At 43.3% G+C, this 24,461-nt stretch overlaps 2 protein-coding genes across 7 annotated transcripts in view; one reads left to right on the plus strand and one right to left on the minus strand.

Moving 5' to 3' along the window:
- COPZ2 (coat protein complex I subunit zeta 2) lies at positions 1-23,436 on the minus strand. Of its 3 annotated transcripts, none has more exons than XM_075845206.1 (8): positions 23,167-23,436; positions 11,752-11,820; positions 9,651-9,732; positions 8,390-8,481; positions 3,906-3,961; positions 3,524-3,601; positions 785-836; positions 1-433 (listed from the first exon to the last, which is right to left on the minus strand). In XM_075845206.1, the coding sequence occupies exons 1-8, from the start codon at positions 23,167-23,169 to the stop codon at positions 332-334; spliced, it is 534 nt and encodes a 177-aa protein (XP_075701321.1). In that variant the 5' UTR covers positions 23,170-23,436; the 3' UTR covers positions 1-331. The 3 variants fall into 3 exon arrangements, with proteins under 3 accessions (XP_075701321.1, XP_075701320.1, XP_075701322.1); XM_075845205.1 differs by having other exon boundaries at positions 23,043-23,435; XM_075845207.1 differs by lacking the exon at positions 11,752-11,820 and having other exon boundaries at positions 23,043-23,436.
- Positions 23,267-24,461, plus strand: part of NFE2L1 (NFE2 like bZIP transcription factor 1) — a 9,376-nt gene continuing 8,181 nt past the window's right edge. The window contains exon 1 of one of the 4 annotated variants that reach the window (XM_075845204.1): positions 23,267-23,328. Coding sequence is in view for 2 of the 4 variants with exons in the window: in XM_075845201.1 (XP_075701316.1) it covers positions 24,112-24,132 (21 nt within the window). In the remaining 2 variants the exon portion in view is untranslated. Of the gene's footprint in view, positions 23,329-23,352; positions 23,600-23,697; positions 23,858-23,916; positions 24,133-24,461 lie in introns of those variants that run through there. The other 3 variants (XM_075845202.1, XM_075845203.1, XM_075845201.1) reach the window with 3 other exon arrangements.

Below are 24,461 nucleotides of genomic sequence, written 5' to 3' on the forward strand. Positions count from 1 at the left end.
TAATTGATATGACATAAAATTTATAAAGCCGGAAAATTGGTGTGTGTGTATCTCAGATCCATGTTATGTGAACTTAACTTAATATGGTGGTCACAGCAAGAACTTGGGGCTTCATGTACAAAAACTACGGCTATGGAATATTATGCTGCACTAGCCCACTACAGAAAAAAGGAGCGGTTGGTTCCAGCATCTAATCAGGTCTCATAGGTTGCTATGGGGGACATTGCTACATTTTGCTTCCATTTGTTTTTCTTATACATGAGGCGTATAGCTTTACAGGTATTAGGTGTGGGCGGTCACATGACTCTTCGTCATTCTGGGGTCAATAACTTCAATCAATCACTCCAGCGCTGCTCGTCTGGCGTTCTTTCTGCTCATTGGTACCAGTGATGTAATCAAACAGCACAAAGCCGAATGCTTGCTCCGACACGGTCTGTAATAAAGAGAGATAAATAATGTGAGAAGTTGAGTTTATCATAGAGTTAAATTCCATATACAGAATTCCGTGAAAACGGAAGAAAAATGGAACATGTTCTACTTTTCAACGGACCCTCCACACGTTCCGTTGAAACAAAGGCCATGTGAATGGCCCCATTGAAATACATACAGCCGTGTGACGGCCGTTGTTTTAATGGCCGTCATACGGACGTATACTACGGTCGTCTGAATTCGGCCTTATACTGTTGAAAAATATGCTTGTGTGAGAGCAGCCTAAACTGTAGCGGAGTACAAGGGAAGACGCAAGAAACAATGTCACAGACTTAATTGAGAGGTCACTTATCACCTTGAAGCTGAGTCTTTGAATGACTTGCTGGGATTCACACTCCAAAATGACACTGAAAGACAACATTTGCATGGTAAAACCTGATATATAATATCTAAATTCATTACACAAAGTGCTAACTATGCAAGAAGAGAAATGGCTAGGATTTTTCTATTGCCTAAAAGTAGATATTGGGGGGATCGCTGTCATCTTCAAAGTCCGGTGTCACTTGTGAGCATTTTGCACCTTCATATTGGACGTCCCGTTCTGAAATCCCGTCATACATGCAGGGCTCAGGGGGACGTGTTTTTTATGCAATATTTCTTTGCAGGAACATGCAGAAAATCCTGCGGACTAACAAACACTGTGGACCCTACCGTTTGGAGCTGCTCTAAATATAAATCGCCATTGTATAATATAATATAATATGATTATTGGAAATGCTCCATTTACCACTAACCGGAAGGGCAGCAGGAAATTATACAAATGTAATTTTGAGAAAAAAAGGGTAGCAATGTCATCAAAGATACCAGATTAGCAAATATTCTGGATTATCGGTTGATCATAGAAAAGTATATAAAATGTACGTGTAAAAATAGAGAACTTCCAGGAAGACCGCCCAAAATAAAATGCCAAAACCAATAATGCTACTCTAATTTAGTTCTGTAATCCGATGAATTTTCTGATCTATACTTATGGAGATCAGGATATTTCTACAGTCATCTCTAGGATTTCTTTGTGGCCAGTTTAGCCCGTGGATGGAGCATTTCTGGAGCGAGTCCATAATGAGTCCAGTTCTAGATCTTCATACTTTACTAATTCATGAAGGCACTTACTAGAAATATTTCACTAAATTAAACGTTTCCATTCTTTTAAGTGCCATGCTATTAAGGCTTTTGTACTTGGCATCTAACTGCTTGGGGTAAGACGGAATTGTCTGCAACCAAAATACCAATGTAATACACTGTCAAACTAATATAGTTCAATTTAAAGGGGTATTCTAGCTTTTTTGTTTCCTTCATGACATGAGTTGCCACTTATTCCACTAATAATGGTCAGGGCAGCTACTGTCGATGGCAAATGACTTTCCACATAATGTATTTATTGATTGTATGGACTGTGTGTATAATAACAGAAGAGTTACAATGCAGTTATAGAGTCTCTGTCACCAGATTATAAGTGCCCTATCTCCTACATAATCTGATCGGTGCTATAATGTAGATAACAGTGGTTTTTATTTTGAAAAACGATCATTTTTGAGCAAGTTATGAGCAATTTTAGATTTATGCGAATTAGTTTCCTAATAGTCAACTGGGCGTGTTTTTACTTTTTACCAACTGGGCGTTGTACAGAGAAGTGTATGACGCTGACCAATCAGTGACCAATCAGCTTCTCATTGTTCCAGCCCATTGTTACAGTGTGATTGTGCAGTGAGAGAAGCTGGGCTGGAACAATGAGGTGTATGACGGTGATTGGTCAGCGTCATACACTTCTGTGTACAACGCCCAGTTGGTAAAAAGTAAAAACACGCCCAGTTGACTATTAGGAAACTAATTCGCATAAATCTAAAATTGCTCATAACTTGCTCAAAAATGATCGTTTTTCAAAATAAAAACCACTGCTGTGATCTACATTACAAGCGCCGATCACATTATGTAGGAGATAGGACACTTATAATCTGGTGACAGAGCCTCTTTAATGTAGAGATGCAATTTTTTCTTTGTGGGATCCCAATAATTTTCTCTTGTAGTTCCAAGGTGCCCTGGTGTAAACTTGGGCATCAGATAAAAAAATGGGTGTAGGGACTCCTATCTACATGGATTAGTGTACATCATAATGCTTTGTCTCTCATTGCATTAAGTGTCTTCTTTTGGTGTAGGACGGTCTTAAATTATGAAATGGACCCCTTGTGCATATTACCCATATTTGCGTATTTTCCCATATTGTATTATTGTCTACCGACATAGGAGAGATCTCCCGAACTCCCAGCAGAGCAGGCAAGTCTCTTACATAGGCTGCTAGAAGCTGTCACTAGTGGGAGAATATTGCATAAGTATATATAATATAGAGATGTATAAGAAGTTTTGATCGGTGGGGTCTGGGTGCTGGGACCCCCCACTGTTGTTAAAACAAAGGCGAAGAAGCGCTCAGCTGAGTGCCCTGCACCTTTTGACTGTGATCGTCTCCCCTTTCTAGGCTGGAGAGGGGCTCATAGATGTTCTATGTGAGCCTATCTTCAGCCAAAGGTGCAGGCACTTCTGTGCCTTTGCTTTATGTTTCAAAGTAATTTATTGAATTACGACGGAGGTTGGATATACATTAAGAGGTTTACATATGCCAATGGTAAAACAAGACTTCACGCAGGAAGTCAATGGGCAATATCTATCTGGGTATCTGCGCCTATGTTTTAACGACAGTGGGGGTCTCCGCACCCGGACGCCACTGAGCAAAACTTCTGGTTTGTCTCTGACATATCAAAAGTTTTGTGAAGGTGCAGTTACTCTTCAATTCTATAGCTCTGTGTCGGGAAAGGAAAGCACTGTTTATGAGGAGCTACTTTGCTGTCTCTATTGTGTACTGGTGGCACATTGCTGCCACTGTTTATTAGGGGTCAATTTGCTAGCATTAGGGTCACTCTAATGGGGCTGTTAAAAGAGACACTTTGGCTGTTATTAAAGGGGCAAGAGCTGTACTTGTTAGGGGGGTTCTGTAGAAATAACATTTCTGCTTCGTCCCAAGTCTCCTTAAAAATGTTCTCACCCCATATCAATTATTTCATCAAGTATCAAAAAAACGGTGTCCATATTTTCCAGCAGCAAATTCCTGTCCATCTGTTTCCTGTAGACAAGAAACACTTGTCAGATTAGTAAATTTGCCATGTGATGAGCTCAAAACATGACATTTTAAGAGGTTGTCCAGTGTTATGTAATAAAAAAAAAAAACTGTCAGTGTTGCACATGGCAACCAAAGCAGACTATGATGTTTCCAGACTCCATATATGACAGAGATTAGGACATTTGACAAACTTGTTTTCTAGCAAATGATCTTGTTATTAATTGGCATGTGTTGACACATAAACGTTGTGTTGCTAGAATAAGTACAGGTGATCTATAATCCATGCACACATACATGTTCTACTCACCGCAGTATGTGGCATAGGCTTTCACATAGACATGTCAGTGCAGAGAGAAGCATCAGCTGAAGACAGATACTACAATTATTGTGCTGACCCAATGGAAATCATATCCGTAGCTCAATTCATACATAATCTTTGCAAAGTTCAGGGCATGTGTTTCTTTAAAGGGATTTCAGCAAATTAAATGTATTATTTTTTTTTGTAGAATGAAAAATTATAAAATTTTCCAATATACTTTCTGTATAAATCCCTCATTGTATTCAAGATCTCTGCTTGCTGCCATTCAATAGGAACCTTCGTTGTTTACTTCCAGTGGATATAAATCATGGTCGTGTGATGGACATACAGGTTTACAGCTCTGATATACATACTTTACCTGTAATCAGTCCTGCACCTGTGTGACCATCACATGACCAGGACAGATTTTTATCGGCTGGTAGTAAACAATGAAAGTGCTTCTAAAATGACATCAATCAGAGATCTTGAAAATATGAAGAATTGTTAATAGCCAATGTTATCATGAAACTTATTTCGTTTCTGATTTAGTTCTTCATGGTCGGAATGTAAAGAGATGGAATTCTTGGACTCATTCAAAATACTATATTTAATTATGATCTTAAATGGCTAATTTGAGATGTGTTTTACTTATATGGAGTGTCATTCTAATACGAACAGTATTGTGTGTCTGTTACTTATGTGTATTTTTGTTTGGTTGTAATGTATAAAAATCTTTCAATAAAAATTTAAGATTTAAAAAAGAAAATATGAAGAATTGATACAGAAAGCATATTGGAAAATTTAAATAACTTTTCATTATACAACAGTGGCCTCTATTATGTGGCTCCTTACTCCACTATGAGGCCAGTGTATTCTTTGATCACTCCTGTCATTTAAACAAAACAATATTATTATTTTTTGTGCAATTTTGGCTAATAGGTAAGCGGATTTGTCCCCGTACTTTGTTGCCGTTATTTAGGGCAGCATAGTCTGATCACGGATCTCCTTAAACTATGTGCCTCTAGTTTGGGGACAATCTGCTGCAAGCAGGGGCATCATTTGCATCACTATCTTGGGGCACTGTGAACACAATGTTGTTTTGAGTTGATCAAAAGGATTGGTTTTGGAGGATCAGCAAAAATCCATATGTGAGTGACTGGATAAATCTTCCACAAAGTAGCGCAAAGGAAAAGTGGAGTAGTTGCCTATTGACGTAGTCATTTTTTATTAAAGAGCATCTAAAAAAAACCAAAAAAAAGAGCATTCGGTTGCTATGGGCAACTCCACTTTTGATCAATCACCCCCAGTGCATGTGGCTTTGTGTAGATGTCATTTTCATGCACAGCTTATTCTAACATACGATTGGCTCTGTAAATGAGACCGTTGGCAGTTCTGACTCCTAGTGATAACAGATCTTTTTAGCCACAGCTGTCCCCATTGGAGTCATCATAAAGTAAGAAACTGCCGACCACGGTGCAAAATTCCATTTGGCGACATCCTGCGCCTCGTTCTACAAGATTATTATGATTCACACTAAATGTTGCAGCAATAACGACAAAGTGGAGGTGTTTGTATAGTTGCACATGTTTTCCACATGGAATAGATATCCAGAACTAAAAAAATCTTACTGTGCCGGGTTATTTAAATGAATAATACACCTCCAGCAGCAACATTCAATGGCTCTACACAAGAAAAGTGTGTTTATATTAATACTCTGGAGTCTGGATTTCACTGTGAAATGAGATCACAACAAGGGCACGGATATCTGAAAAGCTTGGCCATACTTGGACAAGATGTGTGTGTGGTTGTGTGTGCTAATATAAAAATAAAAATAAACATTTTTAAAACATGACAAATAATTAAAAGTCCCTCCCTGGTTTGTAGGAGACTTTTAATTATTTGTTGTGTTTTAAAGATATAAAGTTTTTGGGGTTTTTTATGTTCACACACACACACACACACACACACACACACACACACACACACACACACACACACACAACCACATATCTTTTTCTCTTACCTTTCCCTGATATAAAGTTTATAAATGAAAATTTCTGTATACTTCTCGGTTTCCCATGCATACACCAGATCTGCTATAGGTGTCGCCTGGCACAAAGAACTGGGGAGGTAGTGATCTGGCACATAATAAAGTTGATGAAGGAGCTATCTGAAACATTGGAAGCTGGTAAAGGAGTGCTCTAGATCATTGGAAAGCTAGGGAGTAGTCTAGCAGACAGGACGGGTGGGGACTGAGTGGCAAACAGGAAGGCAGAGCACGGAGTGGTCTGGTACAAAGGAGGTCGAAAAAAAAAAAAAAAAAGAGTTGTCTGTCACACAGGAGGGTTGGGGAAGTAGTGGTCTGGCACACAGGATGGCTGGGGAAGTGGTAGTCCGGCACACAGGAGAGCTGGGGAAGTAGTGGTCTGGCACACAGGAAGAGGAATAAGTGGTTTGGAACACAGGAGGGCTGAGGAACGAGTGTGTACAAGAGGGTTGGGGAAGTAGTGGTTTGGCACACATGAGGAAGGAGTGGCCGGGCACACAGCAGAGCTGGTGAAGGAGTGGTCTGCCACACAGGAGGGATGGGGAACAAGTAGTCTTGCATACAGGAGGGTTTGGAAAAGAGTGGTCCGGCACACATGAGCAAGGAGTGGTCTGGCACACAGGAGAGCTGGCTAAGGAGTGGTCTGGCACGCTGGGGGGGGCTGGGGAAGGAGTGGTCTGGCACACAGGAAAGGTGGGGAAGGAGTGGTCTAGCACACAGGAGGGCTGGGGAAGTAGTGGTCTGGTGCATTGGAGGCCTGAGGAAGTAGTGGTCTGGAATATAGGAGGCCTGAGAACAAGTGGTCTAATGCACAGAAGGGCTGGGGTAGGAGTGGTCTGGCACACAGGAAGGAAGAGGAATAAGTGGTTTGGAACACAGGAGGGCTGTGGAACGAGTGCATACAGGAGGATTGGGGAAGTAGTGGTTTGGCACACATGAGGAAGGAGTGGCCAGGCACACAGAGCTGGCGAAGGAGTGGTCTGGCACACTGGGGAAGGAGTGGTCTGGCACACTGAGGGGCTGGGGAAGGAGTGATATGGCACACAGGAGAGCTGGGGAAGGAGTGATCTGGGGCTGGAGAAGGAGTGGTCTGGCACGCAGCAAAGGTGGGGAAGGAGTGGCCTAGCACACTGGGTGGCTGGGAAAGGGGTGGTCTGGTACACATGGGGAAGGAGTAGTCTGCCACACGTGTACGGCGTGGTCTAGCACCCAGGAGGGATGGGGAAGGAGTGGTCTGGCACACTGGGGGGGCTGGGGAAGGAGTGTTCTGGCACACTGGGGGGCTGGGGAAGGAGTGGTCTGGCACACTGGGGGTCTGGGGAAGGAGTGGTCTGACACACTGGGGGGCTGGGGAAGGAGTGGTCTGACACACTGGGGGGTTTAGGAATCGGGGAAAGAGTGGTATTGCTCAATTGAGAGTAGGAAAATGGGTGCACAGGAAGCATTTGTCATAGATAACATTAGTAAAAAATCAAAAATATCTTTATTTGTAATAATCTTTCTAAACTTTTAATAAGCTAGAGACTGTCTGTTCTAGAAAGTAATGAATGATGATGAAAGATAAAGTCCACCATCCAGACTTCTTTTTAATGAATTCTCCGTAATATATGTAGAAAAGAAAAGTAGATCCGGAGTTTTTTGTATATAAAATATAACTTTTACTTGTTTCTCTTAAAAAATTACTTTAGAAAAAACACAATTATACAGACAGTATATAAAAGGTGTACTGAAGTTTTGATGCTCATTCAAAGCCTGTCAAGTTAGTGACCAACCGGTAATAATGAGTGACCAACAGGTACAAGAGTATGGGGCTCAGTGCCCCCCTACCCGTATGGATGTCATCCGTTTTCTCTGACAACCTTTACAGCTTGCTGTCCGATGGATCAGGAAAGAGCTCTCCTTGTGTGTATAAAGGATCTCCTCTGTGAACTCTCTTAGTATAGTTAAAATCTCCTAAAATATACTAAGAGAGTTCACAGAGGAGATCCTTTATACACACAAGGAGAGCTCTTTCCTGATCCATCGGACAGCAAGCTCTAAAGGTTGTCAGAGAAAACGGATGACATCCATACGGGTAGGGGGGCACTGAGCCCCATACTCTTGTACCTGTTGGTCACTCATTATTACCGGTTGGTCACTAACTTGAAAGGATCTCTAGACACGAAGATTGACGAACACTCCTTATTTATTATATACACGTATGAACTGCTGTTAATGTCGTATCACCTCACGATACTGGATACAGGCTTTGAATGAGCATCAAAACTTCAGTACACCTTTTATATACTGTCTGTATAATTGTGTTTTTTCTAAAGTAATTTTTTAAGAGAAACAAGTAAAAGTTATATTTTATATACAAAAAACTCCGGATCTACTTTTCTGTTCTAGAAAGTAACTTGCATTTTTGTAATAAGTGACAAGATGCCATACTGTATATTCAACTTACTTCGTTCTCATCAGGCCCGCCAATTATGTAACACATAACATCAGATGATCGTTGGCATAGTGCGGTCACACCATCGACAAGTATCACTTCACCTTGGAAACACAGTAGTGAAATGACATATGACTTATAGAGAAAAATACAGAGAGAATCAGGTCTGTTACTATAATGTATCAAGGTGGCTCAGTGATGAGAACTGTAGGCTTGTATCATTGGGCCATGGGTTCAGATCTGACCCAGTGCAACATCTGCAGTTTGTATGTTTATATACCTTATTTGCATGGCTTGTCTTCCATACAGAAATAGCCCTAGTATGTGTGTACTAAACTGTGGATGCCACAGGACAGGGACTGATGTGAATATATTCTGAGTAACCTTCTGCTGAATATTCTGACTCTATATAAATAATAGGTTAGAAATAAATAGGAAAAATTGGACGGTGTCCCCTCATCCCCGTTAATTGCTACAATGAAATGGAAGCGGCGCTAGTAAAGTGCCATGCACCTTCAGCTACACTTGGCATTTTTTTTTATGCCACATGGTCATTGTCTATAATGAGACCAATAGAATGGGATCTGACAGTAGCTTCATAATTACATTTTACAAGTGTGAACGTCAGCCAATAAAGACAATTCTCTGAAGAAAGTTCCTTAGATAAAGGCATCGACGCTGAGATTGTATGGGAATCCAAGACTTCACCCCTCCAACTTGACTCCTATAGGCTCTATAAAAACTCTTCAATTTTACAACACATAAGTTTTGTCTGAAGATTTCAGTCACAACTTATATCTGAAGAGAAGCTTGAATGTCACCCATACACATGTAAAGTACTTCTCCAGACAAAAATCTTTACGTTATGACCGGCTTTAGTTTTATGTAGCAATGTGCATTTTTTTTTTTATTAACTATACGCGAACGATCGTTTGCAATGGTTGACCGCAGACTACTGTCGGCCATCACCACCTGAAATTAGGTGTGTATGGCATGATCGGCCAATCGCAGACCACTTTGCCCAAGCCCATTCTGTTGTGTTACACTTTTTTTTTTTAACTATGTCCCGGATCTGCCAGTTTAATCCGGCATGTTGATGGTCAGACGGTTGATTGTTGATCGTTTGTATCTTAAGTGTACGGCCAGCTTTAATGAGTGCCCCGGATTTCTCACTCTCATCCCTGTAACCACTACCTTTTTAATTTTGTATAATCTTTTATAATTAAATTATTTTTAGATTTTCCTAATGCCCCTTTTTAATTTTTGCTCTTACTTTCAGATCTCTGGGTCCTGTGGAATATCTTTTTTTCAAATTCTCGCTGCTCCAGCAACGATGGGAATGTGCAATCATAATACTAGAACAAGAAGAGAGAGACTGACATATTGGAGGGCAAAGAAATGAAGGTACTAGCGGTAAGATTATTCTTTTACAGTTCAGGACAATGTGAATGAACCGTTACTTGTGATATTTTGGGTTGTGCTGTTAGCAGTGGATGTTCTAGTATCATGGGGATGTCTCGTTTTTCCAGCAGCATCGCTTCAATCCCACTATATACTATGTTGTGCAGAATAGACTTTATTGTGAGAAAAGTGAGACAAGTCCATTACCATTAATATGAGACTTTTTTTTTTGTGCCAATTTATAATTCTACCGGACTGTTTATTTTTATTATTTATGTGCCTCAAAATCGATACATACACAAATTAAAGGCTATGTAAACCTTTGAATTGCAGATTTTATTTTTAAATAAAATGGTCAGTCCACGTGATTGGTGCAACTTTATAAATAGTTGTTTTTACTTTTTGAGATACAGCTGCTCTGTATTCTCTGCCATTGGAAGATTTACATAGCCTTCAATGCCTCTGTTCATAGTAGTATTATGGCTATCCAAACGGTGACTTACAGTGGGGTCTGTTGGAGTTCCACTTGCTGCACTATTCTTGAAGTAAAAATTGATGGCAACCTCTAAAGAACCTCTGAAATCCATATGTAGGTCCATTCTCCTATAGGTAAAAAATGGCACAACAATATTGTGCCATTTTGCTAATAGGAGCAACCAAAGAACACATCAGACTCTTAAGATTTATTCAGACGAACGAGTTTCAAATCGGCAGTTTTTCACGGCCGATTTGCACCTGTGCGGGATCCGTTTTCACGGATCCCTCAGACTTGAGTCTATTGAGGGATCCGTGAAAATGGACAAAAATAGGACATGTCCTATATTATCACGGGCAGTTTACACAGTGCATTAAAACAACGGCCGTGTGAATAGCCCTATAGAAATACATGCAGCCGTGTGACGGCCGTTAAAAACAAAACCCAAAAAAAAAAAAAATACCGTTACACGGACGATTTTAACGGTTCTTGTGAATAATGCTTAAGTTTGAGTTAAGTGCATTCATGAGGGAAGTGTGATTTATTTTATTTTTTTGTGCTACATCTGAAATGGTTTTGAAAACCCCATTTATTAGCATTGTACTGTAAATCCATCTGAATGGAGCCCAAAGGAAGAACTTGGATCATTAGACCTGCAGTCGGGCCAGGATTTGCAGCCATAATACGGATGCTAAAATGTTTCCAGAGTACGTTTGTGTGAAACCTGCTCAAAGGGGTTTTTCCCATCAGGGACATTTATGACATCCACAGCATATGTCATATCTCTAGAACGGGGCCCCCTAAACCCCGTTCTACCGCTCTGTGTTTTGGCTGAAGCGTGTGATTTCCGACCGTGAAGAAAACCGCGTAGCTCTCTGAGCTACGCTGTTTCCGGAAGTCCCATAGAACTGAATAGTAGTTATGGAAACAGCGTAGCTCGCATGTTACACTGCTTTCGTAACTGGCATTCACTACTATAGGCCTTACGGAAACCACGTAGCTCAGCGTTTACGTAACTCATGGTCGGAAATCACAAGCTTCAGCCGCTACACAGAGCGGTAGCACAGGGTTATGGGGACCTCGTTCTAGAGATAGGTGCGGATCCTAGAGGTGGGACCGGCATCTGACATTTATGACATCCTGTGGCTATGTCGTAAATGTCCCTGATGGGAAAACCACTTTAAGGCCACAATCACAGATGCAGTTTTTTTTTTACCCAAACACCAGTGGATACCAAGGAGAGAAGTATGTCTTTTCTTTGTACTTGGGGATCCAGTCCTGACTTTGATTTAAAAAGTCTGTATAGAAAATGCACTAAAATGGCATGCATGAAATAATCCTTAAAGGCAAATGCAAAAAGAGTGCCAAAAACATGCATCAGTCCACTACAAAAAGGATTTATTTAATTCAAAATCTTCAAGTCACAGAAACTATGAGAGTATTCGTCAAATAAGAAAGTGCTTTTCCCAAATACATGCAATTCACACATCAGTATTACTTTGGCTACAAGTCGATCCCCGTCCTGATCCAAAATGATGACAGCGCGCACTGTGTAAAGAGTGGGATCCTACAGGACATGGGAACAAAATGTGGGATTACTTATAAACATGGTCAAAGAGTAACAGAATAATGTAACCCAAATCAGATACTAGATTTTATTACTGGCCACATTAGTCTTCTATATCTGGGACTATTTGGGTGACTTTATTTTTTTGACGTTATACCTATGACAGGTTATCTCAGACTGCAGTGGTAGTAGTGAGATGTTTATGTATGTCCTCTCCATACAGGTAAGTCACGTTAATAGATTTATGACTTTCTTTGCATTGGAAATCTATCTGTGGTGCATACGAGGTGACTGACCGTGGTCTGCAGTATGACTCGTGGGGGACTGAGGATGGAATTCATGTCTTTTAGCAGCTGTAACTTTTTATACATATCTGTGTGAGCAGATCTTCCCTTGGCTTGATTGACCGCTCTGGCATGCGCAGATGTCACTGGTTTCTTTGCAAGCACTGTGCGTCCCCTTGTCCCTAAAAGGAACATGTGACATCCGCACATGCTAGAGCCATCAATCAAGCCAAGGGGGTGGCGGCGTTGGGCTAGGTTTAGGCTGGGGAGCACTTAAGGGGCTTATCACTGTGTGCCAGGCAGACATGCCCCACATGCCATAGGTTGTTGACCCCTGGAATAAGGCCTTAGGCTGCATTTAGTGCTGTGGCCAAATATTACTTTAAAGTCTATAGTAAAAAATGAGAGAGCCTACGTAGTGTTTTTTGTGTCAGTGGTGTTTTTTTCCATAGCCTTCATTCTAGAACTTTAAAAATGCCACAAAATAGAAAATGCGTAAAGGAGCTTTAATAACGGCCTGTGGGAAGGGAGCATACTTAGAAACAACAGATATATATATATATATATATATATATATATATATATATATACACACACACACACTCTCGAACATACATAGGCATAGTTATAGGGGTTGTAGCTGCGACCGGGCCCCCTAAGCCCGGAGGGTCCACTGGCCACCCCTTACCACGCAATAGCGGACTGTATTACGCTCTCTTCTGCACAGCGTGCGGTGGCAAGTACATCCTCCTTCCTCCACCCCAATCTCCTCCTCTCTGTTGCTCTGAGGCGCTGGAGGGGAGGAGATAGGGAAGGAGGATTAAGGATACATAGGCTGCCGCACATGACGCTGCGCAGGAAAAAGCATTAAAGGGGGTTTCCCACAAACACATGTATCCCCTATCCATAGGATAGGGAATACATGTGTGCTCGCTGGGGGTCCGACTGCTGGGACCCCAAGCAATGAGGAGAACTATGGAGATGCTGGAGACAGCAGTCCTGAAAGCCCCACAGAAATGAATGGAGCGCTGGCCAAACATGCGCACCAGCACTGCCAGCGATCAGACCCCCAGTGATCACACGTGTATCCCCTATCCTGTGGATAGGGAATATGTGTGTTTTGTGGGAAAACCCATTTAAAGAAATAAGGCCATTTCTACCACTGGGCACGGGATGCATGTGCTAACCAGTTAGAAAGATAGAGAGGGCATATAGAGGATTTTTCTGTACCGCTGCACAGAGGAAAGCAGCGTAGGAGAGCATACTGCACAGACTATTGGCACAAACTGTGACCACTGCGGCATTGAGCACTGACTGGTGGAGAGTCCTACAGGTCTGGAACCCCTCCTCCGATGCCCTCAATATAGTTTAATTTGATTTTTTTTAATTTATTTTTTTTAATATCTCTGCGCCAGCGACACTGCTGATAATCTGTATATGATAGCAGAGGCCGCATTGGCACCAGCATATGGATCAAGTAGAGTGTCTCCTGACCTTCTCCTCTCTACATTTGGAGCTTTGCAGAGGAGGAGGAGGCGAGAAGCAGCACAGCCAGCGCGGACCGGCTGTCAGTGTCCGGTCTGAAACATTAGGGCACAGACCAGTTCAAAGGGGGACGACGACGACACAGAAGAGAGTCTTTTTGTACTGCTGCTCAGAAGCAGCAGAGAATGTATTGGCATTGCTCACAGATTGTGAGCAGTATGTTGCTGCGTTGCACACAGGGGGGAGAGTGGCAGGAAGGGAATTATCTGATGAATCTGGACCACCCCCCACATAACTTTGATGGGACTTTTTTTCAGTGGTGCTTTTTTGTGTGGTTACCATCCCTTAGGTTAAATCATGAGTGGAGGGCTCCAGGGTTCTTGCTCCCACAGTTCAGACAGTTGATATTCGTATTTTGTAGGGCTGAGCAATTAATCGGAGAAAAAGTGATGACATCACTGCATCGCACCTGTCTGTGCTGAGCCATGAGCGGCTTAGCACGCATGTATTCAGAGTCTGCTGAATTTCTGCCATTTACCGGAATTTCAGTGAGCTCATTGGTCCATGGTCTCCTCAATGCCCACCCCATTTACTTCTTGTTTAGGATAAATACCCACCCCAATGGTATATAGACAAATGATAGGGGTTATATACAGGGATGATGGGGGTCCCTGTATATAACCCCATCATCCCTGTATATAACTCCCATCATCCCTGTATATAACTCCCATCATCCCTGTATACAGGGATGATGGGAGTTATATACAGGGATGATGGGAGTTATATACAGGGATGATGAAGGTAATCAACATGGACCCCCATCATCCCTGTATATACCAGACAACCACCCCCACTAACCCCCATCAACCTTGTAAACAACCCCCATAATCCATGTATATACCATTAGGGCGGGCACTGTCTGCCTGCCGTGGGGCGTGGGCATTGAGGCTAAATAAAGAAGTAAATAAGGGGGGCATTGTGGACACAGTGGACCAATAGGATGCCTGAAACGCCTGTATATGGAAGAAGTCCAGCTGAACCTGAAAATATGCGCCAAGCCATACAGACCGGAGGAGTAGAGGGATCTCCTGCACTTGTCGTTGTAACAGGGTTAGGTGAGTATGTATTTATTTATTTTTATTAGGCACTGTATGGGGCTGTACACATTATACTGCGTCGAAGCAGCTATAGGGACATTATACTGTGTGGAGGGCAGCTATAGGGACATCATACTGTGTGGAGCAGCTATAGGGACATCATACTGTGTGGAGCAGCTATAGGGACATCGTATTGTGTGGAGCAGCTATGGGACATTATACTGCGTGAGGGGCAGTGTCGGGGTATATTATATATGGTAATATACAGCAGGCTCAGGAGATTTATATTAATTAAAAGGTATGGCATGCAGAAAGGGGTGTGGTCTAAAAATCGTTTATTAATGGTCATCGAGGTTACATGTTCAATTAACCAGTTCAAGACAGAGCTATTTTGATCCTTCAGGCCCAGACACCGTTTAGACCTTTTTAGCACTCGTTAGTTAAACATCTATAACTTTTTTATTTGTTGGGGTAGCGACGTAGTTTTTGCGATGTTTTTTCCGTAGACAATGCAGGTTTATTTTTTTACCATATTTATATACATCCTTTTTGGTATTTTAGAATTTTTAGGCTTAAAGTTTGAAAATAATAGTAAAAAAATAAGCTTTTTTTTAACTTTTTAGCTATTTTTTTCTGGTAATAACATAGTTTTACCCTAAAATAGACCTTTTATTTGTGATCGTCATGGCCGTAAATTTTAATATATTACTTGTCTATTTTAGGGTAATTGGCTCAGGACTAGCGTTACGACAATGATTGGCGGGGGGGAATGTTTTTTTGGGGGTGGGTATTTTATGTGTATTTATTATAAAAAAAAATGTGCACTTTACTTTACTTTTATTTTGTTATTACTATGGTCTGTCACTAAAAGGTCAGAAAAGACCTTTGGGGGACTTTTTTTTTTTTTTTTCTTCTTTTACACCATGGTGTTCAGCCCATGAAATCAGCCCTCTTATAGTGACTATTGTCACTGATGGGGCTGTGCTGGGTATAGTAAGACCCAGCAGCAGTCTGCCACTAATTGCATCCCGGCGATCATGTGACCAGTCACATGGTCAATGGGACCAATAGAGACAGCGGCGCTGCGCCTATTCATATACACGGCGCGCATTGAGCGCTGTGTAAAAGCGATCAGAGAAGATAGAAGCCGTGAAAGGAGACCCGACATTCAGCTGTTCACTTGGGCAGCAAGCTAAAACCCGCGCCGTAAATAGTCTATGGAGCGGGTTTTAAGGACCCTAACCGCTGGCCGTAAATACACAGCCAGTGGTCGGGAACCAGTCAACCGTGATTATGATTTTCTGATAAAGTGTGGTAGGTCTGAATGTTCTGCCCAGGGGCGGATTGGCCATGCACTTCTCCGGGAATTGGCCGCTCCATTGCTGAGGGGCCGCACTGTCCATGAGGCGAGATGAGCTGATCTCGCCTCAGCCAGCGGCCTGCTGCCTCTCTGAGGGGGCGGTGGCGCCACTGAAACCAGCCGCCACCGCCCACCCTCCTGCACTAATTGTACCTGCGTCCGTAGAAAGCAGATACAATTACATGCATAAGCTCCGCCAATTACATGCATAAGCTCCGCCAATCAGCTCCTTCCAATGATGCGATGATGCTTCAGTTGAAAGGCGCTGTTCGGCGGGGCAAGTCATTCTGCCCTGCCAATCAGCGCCTTTCAACTACGCGATGACGTCCTCGCGCCGCTTGCGTCGTTCCGCTCCAGCAGACCTGCTCAGAAGAGAGCTGGTCTGCATTGCCACTGGACAGCGCGGGAACGGGGTCATGTGAGTATGTAAAGTTTTTTTAATTTTTTTTCTATTAAAACTGTGAGTGTCTATCTACAGTGGGGTCTATATGTGGGGATGTGGAGCACTATCTACAGGGGTGGGCTATATGTGGAGCACTATCTATAGGGGGAGCTATTTGTAGGGCACTATCTACAGGGGCGGGCTATATGTGGGACACTATACAGGGGGAGCTATATGTGAGGCATGATCTACAGGGCTGGGTTATAAGTGGAGCACTATCTATAGGGGGAGCTATTTGTAGGGCACTATCTACAGGGGCGGGCTATATGTGGGACACTATATACGGGGGAGCTATATGTGAGGCACTATACAGAGGTGGGCTATATGTGGAGCACTTTCTATTGGGGGAGCTATATGTAGGGCAGCACGGTGGCTCAGTGGTTAGCACTCGAGTCCATATGTGGGGCACTATCTACAGGGGGCTGTATGTGGGGCAATTTCTACAGGGGCTTCTATGTAGGGCACTATCTACAGAGGCTTTGTGCGGAATCACTATGGGGGCACTATCTACAGGGGGCACGGTGTGTGTGTGGGGGACACAGTGTATGGCACTATTATCAGATACACAGTGTATGGCGCTATTATAATTAGAGGTGCAGTGATTGGCGCTATTATATTTAGGGGCGTTTAAAAGTGAGAAGCTGAAAACATCTGAGCGGCAAACTGCAGAAATGGGCTGTGCCCGGTAGAAGTCGTCATAGAGGTTTGGACCAGATGGAGAAGAAAAGAGAAAAAGAACTAGAATCTGAGCTGTCACCGGTGAGTCACTTAATGTAAATGTTTATTCTGCTTCTAATCAGTAATTTAGTCACTGTATAATCTGCAGTATGAGTCCTGACAAGTGTGCACACGCGGTCAGCACGATGTGATGCGACCAGCCCTGCACTAATGATTGCCGGCACTGCAAAACACCCCCTTGTTCTGTCTTCCGTGCCTGCTCCTCCGCTCATTAGTGCAGTGCCGGCCGCATCACCTCATACTAACCGCGCGCACACACTTCTTGCCAGGAGCAGCCCCTCTCTAACGGCAGAGATCAGAGAAGCCTCTCATCTCCGCTGCTATTCCCTTGAATTCTGCGACGCGATCGAGGGACATACCATATATGAGCAGACAGCCCAGGGTCCATTGAAGGACCCCAGGACTGTCTGACTATATTTCCTGTTAGGGCATACTGTAGATATATGTCAATGCATTATAGTGTAGCTAAACGTTTGACAAACTTCTGACATGTCATAGTGACATATCAGAAGTTTGGATTGGTGGGGGTCCGAGCACTGAGACCCCCACCAACCGCTAGAACGAAGCAGCTGAAGCACTCGTGTGAGCGCTCAGCCGCTTTGTTTCTGTTTGGCTCTTTCCGGAAAGCCGATGTATCGGAGTATGGACTCATAGAACTTCTATTGAGTCTGTATACTGATACATTTATTTCCGGAAAGAGCTGAACAGACACGAAGCGGCTGAGCGCTTCAGCTGCTTCGTTCTCAGTGCTCGGACCCCAACCAATCCAAACTTCTCACATGTCACTGTCATGTCAGAAGTTTGTCAAACGTTTAGCTACACTTTAAAGTTTAAAAATAAAGTAATGTTAAATAAATACAGAAATATACACATTTTTTACAACAAACATTAAAATAAGTCAATACATAAAATATACACATTCGGTATAGTCGCGACCGTAATAACACATTTATGATGTTTACACTGTTATAAAATAAAATTAAAAACTGCTTTCTTTCACTTATTAATGTGAGGAACGAGGTATTATGCATTTTGAACCTTCATGTGCCTCTCGTTAATAGTAATTAACCCCATCATGTTGTCCATTATGACTGAGGTACATGATGGGGTTAATTACTATTATTGTGAGGCAGATGGAGGTTCAAAATTCATCACACCACGTGCCTCACATCAGAAAATGGAAGAACTTTTTTCTTGGTATCAGTATCGCAATACTACACAAAGTATCGGTATCTAAGTTTGGTTCTGGTGTTGTATTTATGTACTGAGCTTTGTTCTGGTGTTGCGTGTATACATGTACTGAGCTTGGTTCTGGAGCTGTATATATATATACTGAGCTTTGTTCTGGTGCTGTATATATGTACTTAGCTTGGTTTTGGAGCTGTATGTATGTATGTATGTATGTATGTATGTATGTATGTGTATATGTATGTGTATATGTATATATATATATATATATATATATATAAAATGTCAGAGCTTGGTTCTGGGGCCGTATTTATGTACTGAGCTTGGTTCTGGAGCTGTGTATATATATACTGAGCTTTGTTCTGGTGCTGTATATATGTACTGAGCTTTGTTCTGGTGCTGTATATTTGTACCGAGCTTGGTTTTGGAGCTGTGTGTGTATGTATGTGTGTATGTGTATATATATATATATATAATGTCAGAGCTTGGTTCTGGGGCTGTATTTATGTACTGAGCTTGGTTCTGGGGCTGTATTTATGTACTGAGCTTGGTTCTGGGGCTGTATTTATGTACTGAGCTTGGTTCTGGGGCTGTACATATGTACTGAGCTTGGTTATAGTGCTGTATATATGTAGAGAGCTCGGTTCTGGTGCTGTATATATGTCAGAGCTTGGTTTTGGCACTATAATTATATAGGATGTATTTATAATAACATAATTGCAGGGCTGATGGAATTGTTTTCAATTCATTGTATATTTGATGGGAACCTGTCTGGTAGTTTTAACCCCTTGAACCGCCACCACGCAGTAATACATGACCTGATAATATTTCCAAACATTCCCCTGTATGTTTGTTTCAGATGCAGCAAAATCTATAAAATCAACTTTTTAAACGGTGCACACTATATGCTAATTACTCATTAAAGGGTTATGGGTCGGTGCCGCTATCCTGAAGAGTCGCATAGTTCTGCCTCCAAACCCAACTTTTCATGTTTGATTGACATCCCCCTGACTGATACAACTTTCTCAGATGCGCCATTGCCTTGTACTACTTGGGCACGCACCGTGCAGCGAGATGTACTCTGCCCGGCTTCATCGCTGCACCACGCATAGCAGGGGAGTACAAGGCAACGGCGCATCTGCAAGAGTTTGAGGCTGGTAGTGATGTAGAACAGCCAGGGGGATGTCAATTAAAACCTGGGGGCACCATTTCAATTTTCGCCTCAGGCAGCAGAAAAGCTAGAATTGGCCCTGTGTGTACATCTGTGTATATCGGTGTATGTGGGGACTAAACTGTGATATGAAGAAATCCCCACAAGTGTATACAGGCGATTCCTCCATCTGCTGGTATCAGTGATTTCAGGAGCTTTGAGAACATCACGTGATTAAAGCTCCTGAACCAATCACTGCAGCTTCAAGACTCCGGATACAGGAGAGAAGAAATCCTGAGAAAGGTAAGTGTTAAATTGTGTGTGTGTGTGTGTATATGTATGTGTATATGTATATATATAGTGTGTTACATAGTATAGTTGAAAAAAGACACATGTCCCTCAAGTTCAACCAAGGGATGGGAAAAGGGAAGGTAAAAATTTCTACACATAGGAGCTTATATTTTTTTGTTCTAGGAAATTATCGAAGCCTTTTTTAAAGCCATCTACTGTCCCTACTGTGACGAGCTCCTGCGGTAGACTATTCCATAGATTCACAGTAAGGCCGGATTCACACGGACGTGTCCGTTTTGCGCGCGCAAAAAAACGCTGCGTTTTGCGCGCGCAAAAGGTCTGTGTGTCATGAGCATATGGTGCGCGTGATTTTCGCGCAGCCGCCATCATCATCATGACACTCTGTTTTTATGTTTGCAAACAGAAAAGTACGTGGTGCTTTTCCGTTTTCATTCATTTATTTTACTGCTGTTGCGCAAATCACGCGCGGCACCCGGAAGTCCTTCCATGTGCCGAGCGCGATTTGCACGCACCCATTGACTTCAATGGATGCGTGCAGCCCGAAACACGGCAAAATATAGGACATGTCGTGAGTTTCACGCAGCGGACATATGCTGCATGAAATTCACTGACAGTCTGAATGGCCCCACTCAGTAACATAGGTCCGTGCGACGCGAGTGATTTCCACGTGCGTAGCACGGACGTATTATACGTATTATACGTTCGTGTGAATAAGCCCTAAAGAAGGCTTGTCGCCTCTGCAGATTGAACCTTTTTTTCTCCAGACGGAGGGAGTGAACCCTTGTTTTTTGAGGGGGTTTTACATGGAACAGGATTTCACCATATTTTTTGTACGTGCCATTAATATATTTATATAAATTAATCATGTCCCGTCCCCCATAAGGCCTCATGCACATGAACGTAAAAATGCCCGTAATTACGAAGAAGTCTATGGGGCTCCCTTAATTACGGGAGCGTTGCTAGGCGACGTCAGGGGATAGTCACTGTCCAGGGTGCTGAAAGAGTCAACTGATCGGTAGTAACTCTCAGCACCCGGGACAGTGACTACCGCTGGAGTTAATAGTATTAAAAGTTAACTTACCCAGAACTCTTCTTCTTCCTCCTCCAGTCCGGCCTCCCGGGATGACATTTCATCCCATGTGACCGCTGCAGCCAATCACTGGCTGCAGCGGTCACATGGACTGCCGCGTTACCCAGGGAGGTCGGACTGGATGTCGAGAGGGACGCGTCACCAAGACAACGGCCGGGTAAGTATGAATTTCTTTTACTTTTACTGCGGAAAGGGCTGCCCCTTCTCTCTATCCTGCACTGATAGAGAGAAGGGGCTGCCGATTAGTGCAGTGCAATTTTGCAGCGAAAACGTGCCCGTAAATATGGGTGGAATACTGGTGACACCGGACCCGTATTTACGGGCACGGGTCCGTAAATACTGGTGCAATACAGGTCGAATACGAGTGACCAAGGACCCGTATTTACGCCAGTATTTACGAGAGGACAAAAATACATTTGTGTGCATGAGGCCTGAGGGTATGTTCACACGATGAGAGGCATTTACGTGTGAAAAGACAGACTGTTAACAGCTGCCTCGTTTAACACGTAAATGCTCCTCGTAATTTACGAGGCGTCTGAGACGCTCTGAGACGCTCGTAAATCTTGAGCTGTGCTTCATTGAGTTCAATGAAGAACAGCTCAAATTACGTGGCAAAGAAGTGCCCTGCACTTCTTTGCCGAGGCAGTCAATTTACGCGTCGTCGTTTGACAGCTGTCAAACGACGACACGTAAATTACAGGTCGTCTGCACAGTACGTTGGCAAACCCATTCAAATGAATGGGCAGATGTTTGCCGACGTATTGTAGCCCTATTTTCAGACGTAAAACGAGGCATAATACGTGAAAATAGGTTGTGTCATCTTTTTTCAAGGCTAAATAGGTTTTAGTTCTTTTAATCTTTCCTCATAACTTAGATTCTCCATGCCCCTTATTAGCTTTGTTGCTCATCTTTGTATTTTTTCCAACTCCAGGGCATCTTTTCTATGAACTGGAGCCCAGAACTGGACTGCATATTCTAGATGAGGCCTCACTAATGCTTTGTAAAGTGGCAATATTACCTCCCTGTCCCGCGAGTCCATGCCTCTTTTAATAAATGACAATATCCTGCTGGCCTTTGAAGCAGCTGATTGACACTGCATGCTGTTATTTAGTTTATGATTTACAAGTACACCCAGATCCTTCTCAACAAGTGACTCCCCCAGTGTAGCTCCCCCTAGGACATATGATGCATGCAGGTTGTTCGTACCCAGGTGCATAACTTTACATTTATCTACATTAAACCTAATTTGCCAACTGGATGCCCAAACACTTAGGCTGGGTTCACACGACCACATTAACGTCCGTAATGGACGGACGTATTTCGGCCGGAAGTCCCGGACCGAACTCAGTGCAGGGAGCCGGGCTCCTAGCATCATAGTTATGTACTATGCTAGGAGTCTCTGCCTCTCTGCAGGACAACTGTCCCGTACTGTAATAGTGTCTGTGTGTGCGCGCGTGCGTGTCTGTGTGTGCGCGTATATGCGTGTGTGTGCGTGCGTACGTGTGTGTGCGTATGTGTCTGTGCACATTTGTGTATGTGTCTGTGCACATTTGTGCATGTGTCTGTGCACATTTGTGCATGTGTCTGTGCACATTTGTGCATGTGTCTGTGCACATTTGTGCATGTGTCTGCACATTTGTGCATGTGTCTGTGCACATTTGTGCATGTGTCTGTGCACATTTGTGCATGTGTCTGTGCACATTTGTGCATGTGTCTGTGCACATTTGTGCATGTGTCTGTGCACATTTGTGCATGTGTCTGTGCACATTTGTGCATGTGTCTGTGCACATATGTGCATGTGTCTGTGCACATATGTATGTATGTGTGTGTGTATATATATATATATATATATACACACACACACACACACACACACACACACACACACACACACACAACTAAATCCATACATTCATATAGAAGTGACAGTCCCTAGTGTACTCCATTTTTTAACAGTCATGTGACATTGTTAGCATTATCGTGCAGAAAACGAAAAAAAAGTGACACTATTGTTACATGTCCCCACACGGTGTTATTATAACACACGACGTCACAGGTTAGTCATCCTCCCAGTACCGGTAAAGTCTCCATGGGGCGGATGGCGATCGCAGATTTTGTTGGAAATCCCTTTAAATTGTAACACCGCCCACTGACAGTTATCTCCGCCCAGTGATAGCTCCGCCGTGTCTGCCATGTTTACCATCAACACGTCCGACCTCTAATAACGTTCAGCGGCAACACACGTGATATGATGAAACTACCAGTAACAGTAACCCCGCCCTCTACTCCCCCAACGCCATGACGTAACGGATGCTGTTTATGAAGTGACGTCAAACGCAGAGAACCTTCCAGAACGTCTTACGTAAGACGTAATATTTTTGCAAGTCACTGTGAGGGCCTGAGCCTGTTCCTTTCCCCACTCTGACTCTCTGGTGCGTCCTGGGCAGCGGTAACGCTTCACAATTGAGCGCTCCGCTACCGTCTGACAATTCGAGAGACAGAACGGGGTAAAGAGAGATGAAAGCATATCTGACAGCTGATTGGTGGAGAAGAGAGCCTGTCAGCGACGTCACTCTGGCATGTTGGCGCTAGGGAGCGTGATTTGCCGCCGAACTGTCAGTGACAGTTAAATGGTGAGGTTTCATTCTCTCTTCCCATTGGACGCCTCTTGTGTAGCTCTTTACTCATTGGCTGCCTGCGGTGTGGTCCTGCCCCCGGCTTGTGTACCTGTAGTGAACTGTGAGTGTGATTGGTGGATGGCAGGGCTGTCTGTTTTGCCGGGTGATGCGGAAGTGATAGTCGGGCCGCGGGTACACGGGCGGTGGATACACGAGGAAGAAGAAGAGCGCTGCGAGCGGAGAGACTTTTCAGCGTGTGTGTGAGAGAACCAGGTACACGAGGGGCAGTCCGGGCGCACATATGCTTTATATGTATGGACCACTGGATACTGGACGTGTGGGCGTTGGGACGGGAGATGCTCTAATATTCGCAAGGCTATGGGGGCACCAGTGACTAGCTGCAGTAGGCGGTGCTCCATGATTGGGAGTAGGGGCACTGCTGTGTGGGCGCACATAGACCTGGCTGCCAGCGGATACATGTTGTTGAGGTCCGTGGTTTCCTTCCTATAATATGGAGGTGCGGTGACATGAGACCAGATCCAGTAAATGTAGGTGGATTTAAGCTATTGTACTCTGTTATCAACCGTTTCCGTTTTGGGAGGAGGTGGGATGTAATACTGTTTGCTTCTTTAGTGAGAGTCTCAAAAATAAACCCCTTCCCCATGACCACTACTTATAACATGCGTGGGGATGATCTTAGCAGCTCTTTTATATACATAAATTCAGGAGTCTGAAGCCTGTAGCATTGCGTCTGTGGTGAAACTACAACTCCCATCATGCCTTGACAGTTGCACAATGCTGTGAGTACATGAAGTAGATAAAAGCCTTTGTGGTTGGTTTCCCGAGGCTCAGGACTTTATTATGGTTACTGGCAGCC

Source organism: Rhinoderma darwinii, chromosome 13 (genome assembly GCF_050947455.1).
Source record: "Rhinoderma darwinii isolate aRhiDar2 chromosome 13, aRhiDar2.hap1, whole genome shotgun sequence".
NCBI classification, from domain to species: domain Eukaryota; kingdom Metazoa; phylum Chordata; class Amphibia; order Anura; family Rhinodermatidae; genus Rhinoderma; species Rhinoderma darwinii.